Source organism: Vigna radiata, chromosome 11 (genome assembly GCF_000741045.1).
Source record: "Vigna radiata var. radiata cultivar VC1973A chromosome 11, Vradiata_ver6, whole genome shotgun sequence".
NCBI classification, from domain to species: Eukaryota; Viridiplantae; Streptophyta; class Magnoliopsida; order Fabales; family Fabaceae; genus Vigna; species Vigna radiata.
Genome location: NC_028361.1, coordinates 11,035,373 through 11,051,633, shown reverse-complemented (window position 1 = coordinate 11,051,633; position 16,261 = coordinate 11,035,373). Strand labels below are relative to the sequence as shown.

At 35.8% G+C, this 16,261-nt stretch overlaps 1 protein-coding gene across 2 annotated transcripts; it reads right to left on the bottom strand.

Moving 5' to 3' along the window:
* Nucleotides 1–6,896: 6,896 nt before the first annotated feature.
* LOC106777650 (mechanosensitive ion channel protein 2, chloroplastic) lies at nt 6,897–16,261 on the bottom strand. Of its 2 annotated transcripts, none has more exons than XM_014665320.2 (14): nt 16,126–16,261; nt 14,993–15,222; nt 14,848–14,907; nt 12,173–12,336; nt 11,081–11,204; nt 10,898–10,995; nt 10,693–10,806; nt 10,303–10,363; nt 9,633–9,782; nt 9,418–9,528; nt 9,081–9,248; nt 8,857–8,970; nt 8,066–8,122; nt 6,897–7,928 (listed from the first exon to the last, which is right to left on the bottom strand). In XM_014665320.2, exons 2-14 carry the CDS (start codon nt 15,065–15,067, stop codon nt 7,119–7,121), a joined length of 2,106 nt encoding a protein of 701 aa, XP_014520806.1. In that variant the 5' UTR covers nt 15,068–15,222; nt 16,126–16,261; the 3' UTR covers nt 6,897–7,118. The 2 variants fall into 2 exon arrangements, with proteins under 2 accessions (XP_014520806.1, XP_014520804.1); XM_014665318.2 differs by having other exon boundaries at nt 14,993–15,211.

Here is a 16,261-nt window from a genome sequence, read left to right as displayed (position 1 = left end):
TAGTAAAAATAACTTTAAATGACAGTATAGCTTGTGGATCACAAATCTAAACCATAATCCATATGTTCTAAAGATGTTTCTTTTTATGAAGTTTAGTTATAATATAATTATGCTGATGATCATGACCTTGTATTTATAAGTTATCTTATGGACTTTGAATTGACACAAATTTAATAAAATATAAACAGACTTATCTAAAAATCTGGTCGGTTACTCATAAACCACTTATCAGTATCTTAACTACTTATCAATATCTTTAATTAGATTTTCAATAAGATATTCTTCATTATTTTATTCTTTGATTGTTTTTTCTTCTGCTGGACCATTGGTCCAATAACTTAAACGCTGGCCTAATTTTGGCCCATCTTTGATAAAAACCATTTGACATAATTGACTAGCGCTGTTACTGTAGAGAGACCAAACGACTTTTGGATACCAACCGTTCGGTCTCTACTTCATACCATACATTATGCCTCCCAAGTTCGAGTTAACCATTTGGCTTTAGCCGAGGTTAACTATAAGACTTATGAGTTTGAAGGAGGTTGTTCTCGTTGTATAGAGGAGTTTGCTTTCCATGTGCTTTAAGTCGTTGTATGAGGCTGACTGACTGAATACTTGTTGAGCTAAATGACTGAATATCAGTTGAGGCTGAATGACGAAATACTTGTGAGCTCGAATGACCGAATACCTGAGACTTAGTCCTTGTCACCAGAGCTTCCTGATTGACGAGACCGTTCGATTGAGAGGGAGTTTCCTTTCGGTCTTTAACATCAATTGTCTTCTGGTGGACGAGAAGGATTTACCTTTGGGTCTTTAACATCAAACAAGAGGAATTTACCTCTCAGTCTTCTACATGAATCAAGAGGGATTTACCTCTCGGCCTTCAACATGAACCGAGAGGGATTTATCTCTCGATCTTCAACATGAATGGAGAGGGATTTACCTCTCGGCTTTCAACATGAACTGAGGGATTTACCTCTCAGTTTTCAACATGAACCGAGAGGGATTTATGTCTAGGCCTTCAACATGAATGTTAAGACTCTGGCAAGTGTACCGAATCGTATCAAGTAATATAAAATGGTAAGACCAAGTATCGTTTTCCCAAGAGACTCACGACACTAAATAGTTGTGCTTTTGCTTAACCAATTAAGACTATATAAGAACAATATTTTGGGGTTTTTGAATGCAAAACGATAAAAGTAAATATGCATGCAATTTGATCAATTGAGGCTAAACACAAAAGTGAATGGACGATGTTGATAATATGAGATGAATATGTTGTTAGGGTTTAGATTTCACGTAATCACTCTCATTCATAAACAAATTCATCTTCTTCATTAATGTTAATGTCACTTTCTAATTTATTTTAAACTCGATGTCTCAGTGAAGAAAGCCTACTCTTAATTACTAGTTCAAAATGTCTTGTATCCCTAGCAACTAATTATGCATATATTCACACAAAAGCTTAAAGGTCTAGCAACTAATTATGCATATATTCACACAAAAGCTTAAAGGTAACCAACCCTCCTATCCCTATGTCTAGGTAATATTATTTTTGGGAGAATTCCCCATATCGTGATTTGTAAGATATCTCTTGATAACAATCCTAGGGAGAGAAAAGGAGAGTTGTCTCATCCCAAAATCATCCAACCCTAAGAGTACGAAATCTCCTGATACTTAGAAAAATCATAAGATTTATGACATACATAAATAAAACATCACAAATGCATTTGAGTAAAGAAGAATATCTCTAACAATTAATGAAAGAAGCATATATCAATAATAAGAATCAATTCAAACACAAGAGAGTTTAGATGTTACATCTTCCCCAATAGCAAATGAGATTAGTTCTCCACCATCATGAAGAAACTAGGTGTACAATGGAATGGAAGAGATAAAACCCTAGAAAGAGAAGATGAGAGCTTTTACATCCCCAAATAAGCCCCCAAAGGGGTGAAAAAGGTGTTTATGTGATTAAGCCATCAAAAGATACAAACCTTAAGACGTTCATGTCTTTAAATAGGGCAGAAAAATAACAGAAAACGGGTCAGACCCAAAACAGATCATAAAAATAGCAGAAAACTGGCCTAAAACACGCGTCGCTGGCGTTCAGCGGTTAGTGCAACACTCAAATGACGCTCAGTAGTGGCGTTCAGGCGCGAAACAGGAAAAAAACTGGCGCTCAACACCCAAAACTGGCGCTCAGCTCTACCTCTGGTGCTAAACTGCATTCTGGTTGACTTTTCTGCACTCTGGTTGACTATTCTGCATTCTGGTTGACTTTTATGTACTCCAACCATTTGATACTTTGACTCTTCTTTCAATTCATTCCAATAGCCTACAAAATCAAGAGAATTTAGTGATAAAATCATCAAGTATAACCTCAAATCTCTTATTCACAAAACTAAAGCAAAAACATGAGTTAAAACAAGTCTCTAAGTAAAAAAGGGTGCATTTAATATCAAAACTACATCACAGATAACGGTATTTTCCACCGTTATTAATGAACCGAGAGAGATTTACCTATCGGCCTTCAACATGAACCGAGAGGGATTTACTCGGCCTTCAACATGAATCGAGAGGGATTTACCTCTCGGCCTTCAACATGAATCGAGAGGGATTTACCTCGCGACCTTCAAGATGAACCCAGAGGGATTCACCTCTTGGCCTTCAACATGAACCCAGAGGGATTCACCTCTCATCCTTCAACATGAATCCAGAGGGATTTACCTCTCGGCCTTCAACATGAACCGGAGGGATTTACCTCTCAGCTTCAACATGAACCAAGAGGGATTTACCTTTCGCCTTTCAACATGAACCCAGAGGGATTTACCTCTCGCCCTTCGACATGAACCGAGAGGGATTTACCTCTCGGCCTTCCACATGAACCGAGAGGTATTTACCTCTCGGCCTTCCACATGAACCGGGAAGGATTTACCTCTCGGCCTTCAACATGAACCGAGAGGGATTTACCTTTCGGCCTTCAACATAAACCAAGAGTGATTTACCTCTCGGCCTTCAACATGAACCGAGAGTGATTTACCTCTCGGCCTTCAACATGAACCGAGAGGAATTTACCTCTCGGTCTTCAACATGAACCGAGAGGAATTTACCTCTTGGTCTTCAACATGAACCGAGAGGGATTTACCTCTCAGCCTTCCACATGAACCGAGAGGGATTTACCTATCAGCCTTCCACATGAACCGAGAGGGATTTACCTCTCGATCTTTGACTTCAGATTCTTCTTGGGGGACTATGAACTTTTTTAACGAAATTGGCAATTAGTAGTTGAGCATGAATTGCTCGACTTTATTTATTCCATGATGAAAGCATAGGAAAACAAAAAGTCTAAATTAAAGGAAATAGAATTTAAACATGACATTAATAGGATGTTGGTCGTCTCTCCTCAGTTGATAAGTCTACGAACCGATCGTTCACGATGACGACTAGGACTACAACTATAACCCTGCCTTTATTCGTCCTTTCGATACGTCCGTTGGGGACTTCTTCGCAAATACCCTTCCCAAGGGAGGCTTCTTGCTTCTTTTATATAACTACGGAGATGTCCTGCCTGGATGAGACTTTCTATTTCATTTTTCTGCATAATGCATTCCTCTGTAGTATGTCAATGTTATGATGGAAATGGCAACCCTTTCTTTTGTCTGCATATTTTGGAGATGGTTTCCTTCAAAGTATGAGAAGTTCAGCGTTTAGGGCTTCTTCGAGAACTTTTTTCCCAAGTGCGTTGAGGGTTGTATAATGGTTAAACTTAAATGTTCGGGGAAGCTCCCCACTTTTATCATTATTGTCGAACGGTCGCTTGTTATCCTTTCTACTTCTGCCTACATCAGCTTCTTGTTGTGCTTTCTTTATGAGATTTGCATTTTCTCCATACGGATGAATTTGACTACTCTTTCTTGGAGCTCTTTCATAGTTTTTGGTGGTCGCGCATATAATTTTTCAGCAAAATATCCTGGCCTTAGGCGTGAAGGCAAATTGTTGATAATAAAAGAGTAATTAACCTTTTTAACTCGCTATGTGGTTTCGATATACCTTTTCATAAAGGCCTTCAAAGTTTCCCCTTTTTCCTGTTTAGTATTTACCAATTCCATCAGTGTTATCTCCTGTTTTCGATTGGAGGCATATTGCCTTCTAAAGAGGGTTTCTACGGTGGCCAAGCAATCCACTATGTTCGAGGAAGAGTGTTATATCCAATGCCTCGTCCTTGAGTGATAAGGAGAAGGCTCTGCATATGATCGGATCATTGTCCGTGTAGAATGCCATTGCATTGATGAAGATCCTAAGATGATTGTCGGGATCTATTGAGCTATCATACTTCTCTAACACCGAAGGATTCTTCTCTGGCATTGGAGTTTGCATGATTGTCGTCGAAAAAGGGAGTAAAATGGTTGGTCGAACGGTTTGGAGGGGCGATGGTTCTCTCCTTCCACTGTTCGGGTTGGTGTGTTGGGATGGCTGCCGATTACGACTTCCATTGTTTTCATTCTCTCGGTTTGAGGCAGACTGCTCGGTATGGACTCGTTTCGCCCTTAGCGCCGCAATCTCCTCTGCGTGCTTCCGCTGCATCTCTTGCTGCGCTTGCACCTGTGCCTGTATGGTTCTTGCATGTGCTTGTATATGTGCTTGCATCCGCGTCATCAAATCTTTGGTGTTCTGCTATTCGTCCATGCTCCTCGTGGTCACCATTTGGGCGTCTTCTACTTGCTCTCGACCCCACGTTGAGCACCAAAATGTTTTCGGTAGGGATTTTGTGGGACCAAGACACTAACCTTTCTGACGTGTCCTCCTTGCCCTTGGCTATCTGGAATGCCTGAATTGCCTGCCTTCCTTCAATATGGACCGTTCGTTTCTCTATGACTGCTCGGTCTTCAGTATTGATAGCTCGATTTTTGGTGTTAACCGTTCTGTTGCCTTCATCTTTTACCGTTCGGTTACCTTCTTGACAAAAGGGGGAGGTACCTGCAAAAAGCACTCCGACGCTCAAGTTAGGAGCGGTTTGATGAGCTTGTGCTCACAATTATATATTTAGTTAATTGTTATCACTATTGAGTATTTGGATCTTGTAGAACGTGAGTAGAATGTGAATGGAACGTGAGTCGAACATGAGTTGAACGTACCTAGCTACTAGCCCTGACCTTGTATTTATAAATTGTCTCATAGACTCTGAACTGATACACGCCCAATAAAATATAAACAGACTTACATAAAAATTTGGTCGGTTGCTCATAAACCAGTTATCAGTATCTTAACCGCTTATCAATATCTTTAATCAGATCTTCAATCAGATATTCTTCATTATTTTATTTTTCTTTAATTATTTTATCTTCTACTGGACCATTAACTCAAAAACCGTTAGCCCAATTTTAATCCATCTTTAATAAAAACCATTTGACTTAATTGACTCGTACTACTACTCTAGAAAGATCAAACGACTTTGATATCAATCATTCGATCTCTACTTCATACCATACATAACCTTTTAATATAAATTAATCATTATTTTTTTTTTATTGTATGTTAGAATAGAGATATACTCTTCCCAAGTTAAATATATTTTCTAAAAATCGAAATTAAACTTTTTCAAAATTTTAAATCAATTTAATATTTTATATTTAAAAATAAATGAATTTAAATTTTTTAACTAAACTTTATTAAATTTATTTAACTCTCACCTAACATGGTTAAACACGCAAATAATTATATTATAATGAAACACTTTCAAAACATTAAATTAATTTAATAAAATTTAGTTAAAATAACTAAATTTACATATTTTTAAATTAAAAAAATAAAGTAAATCAAAATTTTAAAAATAAATTAATTTTAATTTTCACTTATAAAAGCAAAAATATATTTAAACAGTAATGATATACTGTTGTTACCGTCTTCTTATTATGCCACTAATATAAATTATATGCTTTCTTACGTCGTTCAACGTAATGAACTCATAATATGCCTTATCTTCTCTTTTGAGCATTGTATATCTTTATTAAAAAATAATTAAAAAAAATTAGCTTTTAAATTATTAAAAGAACCGACATTCTTTTTACATTTCCAAGAATTGATCAGTGGATCACTTAATTAATAAACACAATACAACAACTTGTACGAATTAATTAAAAGAACTGTCATGCTAATAGCAATAAACTACAATATTTATTAACCTAATCCAGTCGTCAAAATATAATTATTTTGAAAATTCTACATATTTTGTTTATGTTCAAAGAGATGAGATATAGAATAAAAATAAAAAACTGAGTAGATGCTGCCCCAATTTGGCAAATGAGTCAGAATAGCACACACTATCTGACTAAAGCCATATTATTCCACTGTGCCTGAGATCATGGCACAGAGCACGGATTTCTGCCATAAAGCATATTAGACCTTGTATGAAACTTCTCTGATAATCTCTAAAAGATCACCAAAACCTACATGATAATCTCTAATTAGATCCACCTTTAAAACCACAAAAGTTAAGGGTTGGTTTATCTAAGATATCTGTACAGTATTCCCACTAGCACCTGGAATCCTTACATTATCATAGGCACATGAAATGCAATCCAATGGCATTTTCAGAAATTCCATCAAAGATGAGTTGATTTCTACCACACCAGATGAACTGTTAATAATAGCAACAAATTTAGAAAGCTTTCAATCTATTGCAGTCAGCTTTTCATGCAATTCAAAATTGGGTAGTTGATTAAACAATCTATACTTTTGCAGAAGAATTGACACTTTATTGAACAGAAAAGGTTGTGCTGATAACCCAATACTTGATGTTCTTTTAAAAATGAAGTGTAGATATAAATTTTATCGTTGTTCATTTGTGATTCCAGTAAAGTAAAAATACATACTAAACTATTTGACATTATAACTGAACAATTGAAAACCCCTTTTCCATATACTGCTGAAACAGCAATTATAATGCAATGATATGACAATACAGCTCGAGTCCATTTGTAGAAGGGGTGTGACACATAAAATGACAATATATACAACTTCCTAGTGGTGGGAAACTGCTTCAAAGCAGTGCACTACTGGATTTGGAACATTGATGTTCAAAACAACTAACTAGTTGAACTCACTTGTTACAGCAACTAGTCATTTCCATCTAGAGCCTTTGGAGGTCCATTTCCACCCTGGAATGCAGCCATTTCCTTTGCCTCTCGAGATGTTACATTGTCAATCTCCTCATCAATGGGAAGGGTCCTCTTTGATCCTTCCAACGCAACACCTAGTACTATATTTTCTTCAAGAACAGTCCTGGATGCTTGAGGCTGTGCAGCAGGTTTCTTTTCTCCTTGCGGTTTTGATGCTATATTAGCATTAAGTCCACCAGTTTTGTCAGCACTGTTAGATGAGGACGGCACTACATTCTCAGACTCAATATTTGGCTTTATGTTTTTAGTGGTCTGACCCTTGGATTGCTTGGAATCTATGTCCTTCTGGGCTGAATTTTCTACTACCGAACCAGATACTTTAGATTTAGAAGATTCTGGAACCTCCACGTTTTCCTTGTTTGAATCTACTTTCAGTGGCTTGTTCTCACCCACTTCTGGATCGGGTTTGGGTGTCACAACTGTCTTTCCATTTGTGTCAGAATTAGATGTCACAAGTGTCTTAGAGTTTCCATTTGCATCAGAGTTCGATGTCTTATTATCTTGATCAACAACTGGTCGTGCAGATCGACTTTTCATCTTATCATCTCCATTGATTTTGTAAGATGGTTCAATCACTAATAATGGGCGGTTAGGTACTGTGACTGGACCACCACCAAATGTGGAATCTGCAAACGGTATATTATCCAGGTCAGCATCACTGTATACTTTCTGCAGGGTACGGACCGGTGTTGCAAGTCTGGCTCGGTGATGGCCTATAACTCTAAGAAGATCTAGCAGTATTGCTTCCTATTTTTCAAAATTCAAAGGATGAAAAATCAGCTAAATCCAAGAACAATAATACAAAATTGAAAGAAATCCTAGTTTTTGAGATGCTTATCTCACGGCAGATGTTTTATTTTAGACAAATAAGGAAGTGTTCTTACCTTAACACACAGATATTCTTCAAAATGTGAGGTCTTAACAAAACAAGACACCAGAATCTGTGAAAATCATAAAAAAGAAATGTTATAAATATATATTACTACCATACATTACATAGATAAAACATGGACAATCGTCAGGTTTGATCATGATTGATGGAAGTTCCAATCTGGTAATATAGGTACAAGATGGAACATGATAGATGCACACGTAACAAAAGCAGGTACGTTGCAGTACCATTTTTAGGTTTAGACGATAAACCATGTAGACTATCAAGTATCAACTTATTTCAAGTATTCATTAACCTATTTTAAGTACCCTATTTTGGAGAGTAAAAACGGCATTAACAAAAATATCCCAAGTATTTAAAGATGATAGTTAGCATGAAACCTAAAAATAAATTAAAATTGATCTAAATATAAAGCATAATAGGAGGAAGAAAACTAGAGATTCATAGAGATAACGTTGTGCTCTGTTATAACTTTTCAATGAATTGAATCGTAATGAAGGTCACGCGGTAGGTTGAAAGCATGAATAGTGATTATAGAAAGAACTGAAGTTAGATCACAGATTACAGAATACACGATTTTTCCTAGGGAACTGAAAGTTAATTTTATCTATAAAAAGCTAAGTACAGAATGAATTCTTCCTCAAACTGTTTATGGCACAATGATTACTGTAGCTAAATATTTATGGAAAACGGGGATAAAGAATAAAATAGTATTTAAGAATTAAAATCCTCTTCAGTTAGCATAGAATCATTGATTTGCAAGATTAACTACTCCATACTAACCAAAAGAGCCTGATTTTCAGGATTTATGTTGTCCAAAAACACTCTCCTGTGCAGTCTCTGCTGCTCAACTTGAGGATTTTTGGCCAATACCTTCCGCATGTCAGCAACAATGTTCTACAGAAGCATTAAAACATTTGTCACATCTAGGGATAATTATCATAAAATGCTCAAATATGAGTGAAAAAAATTAACCATAAAAATAAACAATTAAACTTTTTTCTTACATTAATCTTATTTACATCCAAATGACTAATGGCTAGATGAGTTTTGATTCGCCAATGTGTTTTTTGACTAAGATTCCGCACAACATTCACTGTAAATTTGTGGTTTGGAATGTGAACAGCTTCACGATCTTCACCTCTAATAATTGTTGGCGACCACCAGCCAACATGCTGCATAGCATGAAAACATCAATGCCCATTTAATAATGACTGGTATCAAACACTACACCATACTCTGTAATGTCCTTCTGCTGAGTTATTATTACATATAAAATAATATGGCACATATTTAACAGAAGTAATTCCCACATTCAAAAGTTAAAAGTACAGTTTAACACACCTCGACAGTACCAGAAACCTCATATCCTTCAATCTTTGTTTGAATCCATTCATTAACCACAAAAGGCCGAGTTGCATGAATCATCACACTTGAAAGGAAGTTTGTAAATATCTGAATATATAACACTTAATGTCAACAGGTGCCACAATAACACTCTGGCAATTAAAATACAAGGGAATTGTGATGATTAGAAGAAACATAAATCAATCCCACACCTCACGACCAGCAAGGGTCAGCAAAACTGTCCCAAGACCTCCTGCAGTAACCCATTTCTGGGTAGAGAAGCCTAATAATTCCATGAACAATGAAAACGCTGCTATCCATACTGCAGAATAAACAGCTTTGCCAGCAAATTGGAATCCCATCTAAGAAAAACAGAAAATTTATTATGCCATTAAAGTTGAACCATAACAAATAACCGAGCAATACACCAAAATCCAGATTTTTATAGTAATCATATCCAATTGGCAATGCTGTTGCCAAGCTACTAGTCTTCTATACATACACACCCACTATAAATTATTTTAGCCTATGTACATAGCAAAAGATATAGCCATGATATATTTAAGTGTTCTCAGTGCTTCATTTTTATGCAGATAAAAGTTAATTTAGAAGATTGATAATCTTCACTATGCATAAAATAAATTGATAGGTAGAAATGCTACATCCAAAAGCTGAAACATTACTTATCATTTAATAGGGCAAATATATTGCCCAACTAATGTCACTGGCTGTTTGATTGATAAACCACGTTCGTCATAATATGTATTTAAATTTATGACAGCCAACAGGTGATAAAATATATTGAATCCACAACATGTTTATGATGTTTAAATTCATATAACTGTAATGTCTATTGTCTATACAAAAAGAAAAGATACAGACATTTCTCGTCTCACTTGCATCAGTAGCCTCCGCAAAGAATTTCTGTGATTGTTGAATTACACTGCACCAGAGAATCACACGATAAGTTTATGGATGAAAAATTTAGTAAGCACTGTAAATTGGGACCGCAAATCCAGTTAAAGTACTCAAACTGGCTACAACAATGATAATCTTGAAAGAATTATAGCTGAACGGTCCCATCATAAAGCACATAAAAAGCTGAGATAATAAATATGTAAGGTATCACAGTTTGTCATAGTAATAGAAAATCGGATCATTTCCCTAGTAAAAGAAGAAGAAAAGTCTATGTAAGTGCTTAAGTGCATCATTAAGTGACCAAAATATTCATCAGTTTCAGGAGATCAAATGAAGGTAAGGAAATAGGCACACCTTGACAAACAATAGGCGAAGGCCAGAACCGTTGACAATGATCTCACAAAATTCAGCAACCGGTCCTTAACAACTTGACCAGGTTCTGAAGGTAGAATTAATGGCTCCAATGCTCTGTAGTTAGTGAATAGGTCAGCACACGAAGAATAGAGCATCAAAGAAAGATATAACAAATTCAGAATCTAATAGTTATCATAACAGAGACCTGCAAATAAGTATTGCTCCAGTCCATAACAGTAATGGTCGAAGGTAAGAAGTTACTATATAGTGAGTGGTACTTTTCTTCCAACTATTATCACTCCTCTACAATATCAGAGTTAGGTATCAATTGCACTGAATCAGATAAAATAGTTAATACAGGAAAAAAGAATAATAACAGCAATATAACCTGGAAGAGTATTTTCCTTGTTTGGAACAATAATGGACCAACACCCCATATTGCAAAAATGATAACGCCAATTGCAGGAATCAACTTCACTATGATAGGATTATTTTGTAACAAATTACTAGACCTGCATAAAGACACACAAGCGAATACTTTATAATACATGGAAATATTCAATAATATTCTTTCATATTACCCTCTAGGTATCCTTATTAATAACTTAGGATTGGTTATTATATTTTCTTATCAAATCATGATTTATTTTCTTAATTGGTTAGGATTACTATTAGTATAAATAAGAGTTAGTGTTATACTTTTGTTGAACATACAAACATTTTTATCCATATTTATACATAATAGTTAATATTAATTAGTATTTCATTCTCATTTACCAGTGTGTTTCAAACAGTTTTATGGCTTTCATANCCTACTTCTGGCAGTTTTAGTTGTGGTCGTTNTTTTGGTTGTCTCCTTCATTGGTTTGTTCAGTTATTATAACTTTCTGGCACGCCTTAACACTCATTCATCTAAGAGTTCTTATCTCCTACAACATACAATTTTAGTGTGTGTGTGCTTCTAATAGTCTTGGCCACTGTCGCTGATACCCCATTGTCATGCCATCACTATTGTCAGTTTAGACCTTTGTTTTGCCATTTGTGACTTATCCAACTTCTTATTGTTTGGTTTGATTTCTCTCTTTTTATTGACCTACAACTTCCTCCACTCATATTTACCTATTTTTTTATTGAAATTGTGCAATGTGAGATCAGAGACATCAATCAGGCCCCAATTTTCCTAGACACGTGTCCTAACTGGCCTTGTGGCTTTCAAGAGACATCAATAACCCTCCTACTCTGGTTGCCCTGTGGCTTTCTAAGAGGGAATATGATTAGTATAAATAAAGATAAGTACTCTAAGTCTTATGAACACATCAATAAATTTTTTAATACAACACAGTTAATATCAATTATACTTTCATTCTCTCTACCTCCCTTCCTCCTATATATAAAACAACCATACCAACATATATTAACAAAAAAACAGGTAGATTGCTTCAATTTGTACACTAATTGGCTGTAAAAACACAAATATTACCTAGCCAACACGGTAACAGCTGCCTTAACAGCAGGAAGATCATTTGGTTGGCCTGGCACTAAAAGACAATGACACTTAAAAGATCGGCCCTTGCCCGATAATGTATGTGTTGGCTTGTTTATATGACGAAGGTATTGAAAACCCCCACATTCCTGTCTCATGAGCTACAACAAAAGATTGTCTCACTGTATATTCTAACAAAAAGCAAATGAATGAACCATTCTTAATTTTGAAAAGACAATATCAATTTATTCTTAATACTATAATGTAAACATTAAATCATCAATTGATCTAGGCACCTAAGAAACATCATAACAATCAACATTATTGCTTGAAAATATTGCAGAATCTGGTAGAATGCTAATGCATACTAGCCAGCTCAGATAAACTTCTCAACAAACACTTATGGGAGATGAAAATTAAAATCAATAAAGGAAGAAAATGAATCAAACTTCTTCATAAGCACCTATAAACTTAACGAAGCTTAATATTCTTACCTTAGAAAAGCCTCGACAGTAGGGCTTTATTATAAAAAATCTCTCACTCTAGAAGCTTCCAAACTAGACCTAAGAGATTCATTGACGTAAATAGAACACCTAGGACTGTACTACAGATCAACATTGAAAACCTTGTCCCACTAGGTGAAATCGGCTACATTGATGACATGGTGTCATTAAACTTGGTTAAAAACCAAATTCTTATCTTGTGTTTGGATAAGGCATTTTAAGAGGATAATTCATTTTTTTAAAGAATTTGAAATGCTTTATGACAAAATATGTTGTTTGGGTGAGGAATTTTGAAAGAGATTGAAATCTAGAATTTCATTAGAGTAATTGGATTTACTTAAAATTAAAGAATTTCAATTTCCACCTAAAAAGTAAGAATTTGAAATTCCTTTTATTCTCAAATTCATATTTTGATCTCCGTTGTTTGGGTCGACCTAAGTCTAGACCAATTCAACTGGACCAAACTCAGTTTGACATGGCCCTCTTTACCCAATGTCTCTTCCCAACTCTACTTGGCCAAACCAGATGCAATTTCTCTTGTTCCCACTTGGACCCAACCCGACCTGGACCCTGAACCAAGCTGGACCCAACTGAACTTGATTTGACATGGGCCTAGCCCTACTCGACTAACCATGATCCTACCCTGATTTGGCTTGACTTGGACCCAAGTCAACTCGACTCGACCTTGGCACGGGTTGACTTGGCTTGACCTTTACCCAGGTTCACTTAACTAGGCTTGGGCTGACTCAACTGGACTGGGCCCTGCTCAACTCAACTTGACTAGGCTCAGGTTGATTCATCTCGATCAAATCTGAGCCAACTTGATTAGACTAGGCTCAAGCCGACTTGACTAAATCGGGCACAAGACAAGTCGACTGCACCGAGCATGGGGCAACTTGACTCGACTGAGCCCAGGTCGACTTAACTCAACTTAGGTTGGGCTGACTTGACTTGACATGGTCTTGATCAGTCTAAGATTGACCTAGGCCTAGCACAACTCGACTACACGTGGGTCAGCCCTGACTTAGATGAATGTGGACTTGTCCCAACTCGACTAAATGTGGGATTGCCCCAACTTAGCTTGACTTGGGTCCAAGTCAACTCAACTCGATCTGGGTGTAGCCAACTTGACTCCATTTAGGTTCAACCAACTTGACTCCATTTAGGTTCAACCAACTTGACTCAATTTAGGTTCAGCCAACTCAGCTTGATTGTGGCTTAGGCCTACTTGGCTCAACCTGAGCCTAGATCGACTTGACTCAACCTAAGCTCGATCAACTTGACTTTGACTTTAAATAAGGAAGAGTCAACCTACCCTTGGACGAGTTTGACCCACTGCTATCTTACTTGGGTTTGGCCGATCTACCATTTCATAACTTGAAAATAATTTCATAATATGAGAAAAAGTCTTGCAAATATAAAATGATTTTTTTTTAAAGTTTTAACAAAAAAAAGAGCACCAATCAAGATTGACAGTAAAAGATAATCAATACTGATATATTTTTTTTAATTTCTAACAATTATTTTATATTTAAATAATATTTTGAATTTGGTGGTAATTGAAATAATTTATCCAAACAAGAAAATTAAAATTAATTTGAATTGCATTATACAAACAATACATGTGAAAAATGAAACAATCTGAAATAAAATCAATTCAAATTCAATGTATTTGAATGTTTTGGAAATTGTGAAATTCTCTATCAAAACACAAGGTTAGATATATTGTTCACCATAAAATCCCCTTCCCTTTTCATGGACTAAAACAAGGTTGTCTTTTGTCCTCATTGGGGCTTCCAGCAATATTCTTTGTGTATTAGAATCACCATATACAATTTTTTGCCATCGTTTTCTAAATTGGCGTCACACCAATGCATCATTGTCTTCACCCACTGTGTATATGCCCTTTCTTGTGATCACACATCAATCTTAAAACTCTTGTTTCAACTACTCTGCCTTTTTCTCTTATCTATAGATCAAACTAAAAACATGTTTTTCTAACAAAAGCATGATAATAGACAGAAATTGCACTGAACCAAAAATCAACTATACCAAGAATTCTATAACTTAAAAAGAGGACACAGAGCCGTGTAATGCTAAAAATATACTTCAACTGCACAATGAATAAGCAGAAAGCAACAAGACAGTCACCATATTTTAAGAACATACCGAAATAGAATATGAAAGACCTGCCCTAAATAAATGTAACTTGCCATGTCCCGTTGCCCTCTGTAAAGCATAAAGTGGTGAGAATGGATATTATAACATAATGAACATTGCACAAAGAACACAGAATTATAGAGAAATTCTGTACCGAATGTTTATTGCAGCCCAGGTTCCTGCAAAGTCCCAATCCATGGGACAACTGCAGGGAACCAGGAAGAGCCATTACTTTGTCCGAACAGATACCCAAGGCCTCACCGGTAACTCGAGAATGTATTAATATGGTATTTCAGACTTTTTACACAATCCAACAAGTTCTACACAGATCAAGAGCAGCTGATAGACTTTGATAATTCTTCAATTCAGCAACCTGCATTCAGACTGATATTAATTAATGTGACCATCAGAAGGTTAAGGATTCAAAATATGTAAATATTTCTGAACCTAAATTCCAGTAATGCTCTACTAGAGTGATTGAAACTAGCTCTTGATGGAAGGCATCACAAAATCCACTGAGTTCAGCCGAGGGTTAACCATAATGTTTTCAAAACTAATTTTGAAGTGATGTGATTTATGTTAGGATGTTTATACTCTAAAAGCAAGTAGTAGAAAAACTCAGCATNAGATTTTTATCCAAGAAAAAAGCTACCTAATGTTACTTCAACTAGATCAGTAAACCATGAACCAATTCTTCAACAAGAAACCAATTGTGTGAATATTTGGCTAAAATCACAATAATTGATATTTTAATGTAATCCTAGACAGAGCCTGCTTGAACAAGCTAGGAAGGAAAGAAAAAAAAAAAAAAAAACTGACTTCTCCATAAATAAAAATTAACTTACGCATAAGTTAAAAATAAAAATTTTGGGAAGTACAGGAGGGTGATTCTCCAAATTAATTTATGCAAAATCTAATTTCAAGATATAGAGAAACTAATTTCAATCTGTTTATTTTTTACCTCCTGAAAGCGTTTATGGAGAAGCTCATCCCAAAAAACCCAAAATCAAACATGCTCAAAGTTAACATCAAAACCCTCACATCTCAATTTTTTTTAGGTCATCCCTGAAGTCTAAACCACCAAACAGAACAGTTTCATCACCCAAACACTAAATTAAACCCAAAATAAAAAAACTCGACAACACCTTCAAATAAATAGCCTGGGTATATAAAAACAATTTAAAAAAACAGCATTTCCACGGTGAAGCTTGGGAAAAAAGCAGGGAAAATTATAATATGCGCCGGAAAGATTTGAAATTTGGAGAATTTAGAAAATGGGTTGGTTACCTGTGACGAAGAAGCATATGTCTCTCAAAGGTTCTTCACCCGCAATTGTATTTTGTCTGCCAGTTTTTACGAGGCGCAGCGCAAAGGAACAGAACATAGGCAACAAAAACACGTCCATTATTTTTTGTTCTTATTT

Bases quoted from the DNA above. Each gene is read 5' to 3' on its own strand.
- LOC106777650 (XM_014665320.2), bottom strand. From the start codon at position 15,067: ATGGCTCTTCCTGGTTCCCTGCAGTTGTCCCATGGATTGGGACTTTGC. The intron at 12,337-14,847 runs GTATGTTCTTAA...CTTTTGTTGTAG, and splicing joins GTCTTTCATATTCTATTTCG to CTCATGAGACAGGAATGTGG. The intron at 11,205-12,172 runs GTAATATTTGTG...GTCTTTATGCAG, and splicing joins GCTGTTACCGTGTTGGCTAG to GTCTAGTAATTTGTTACAAA.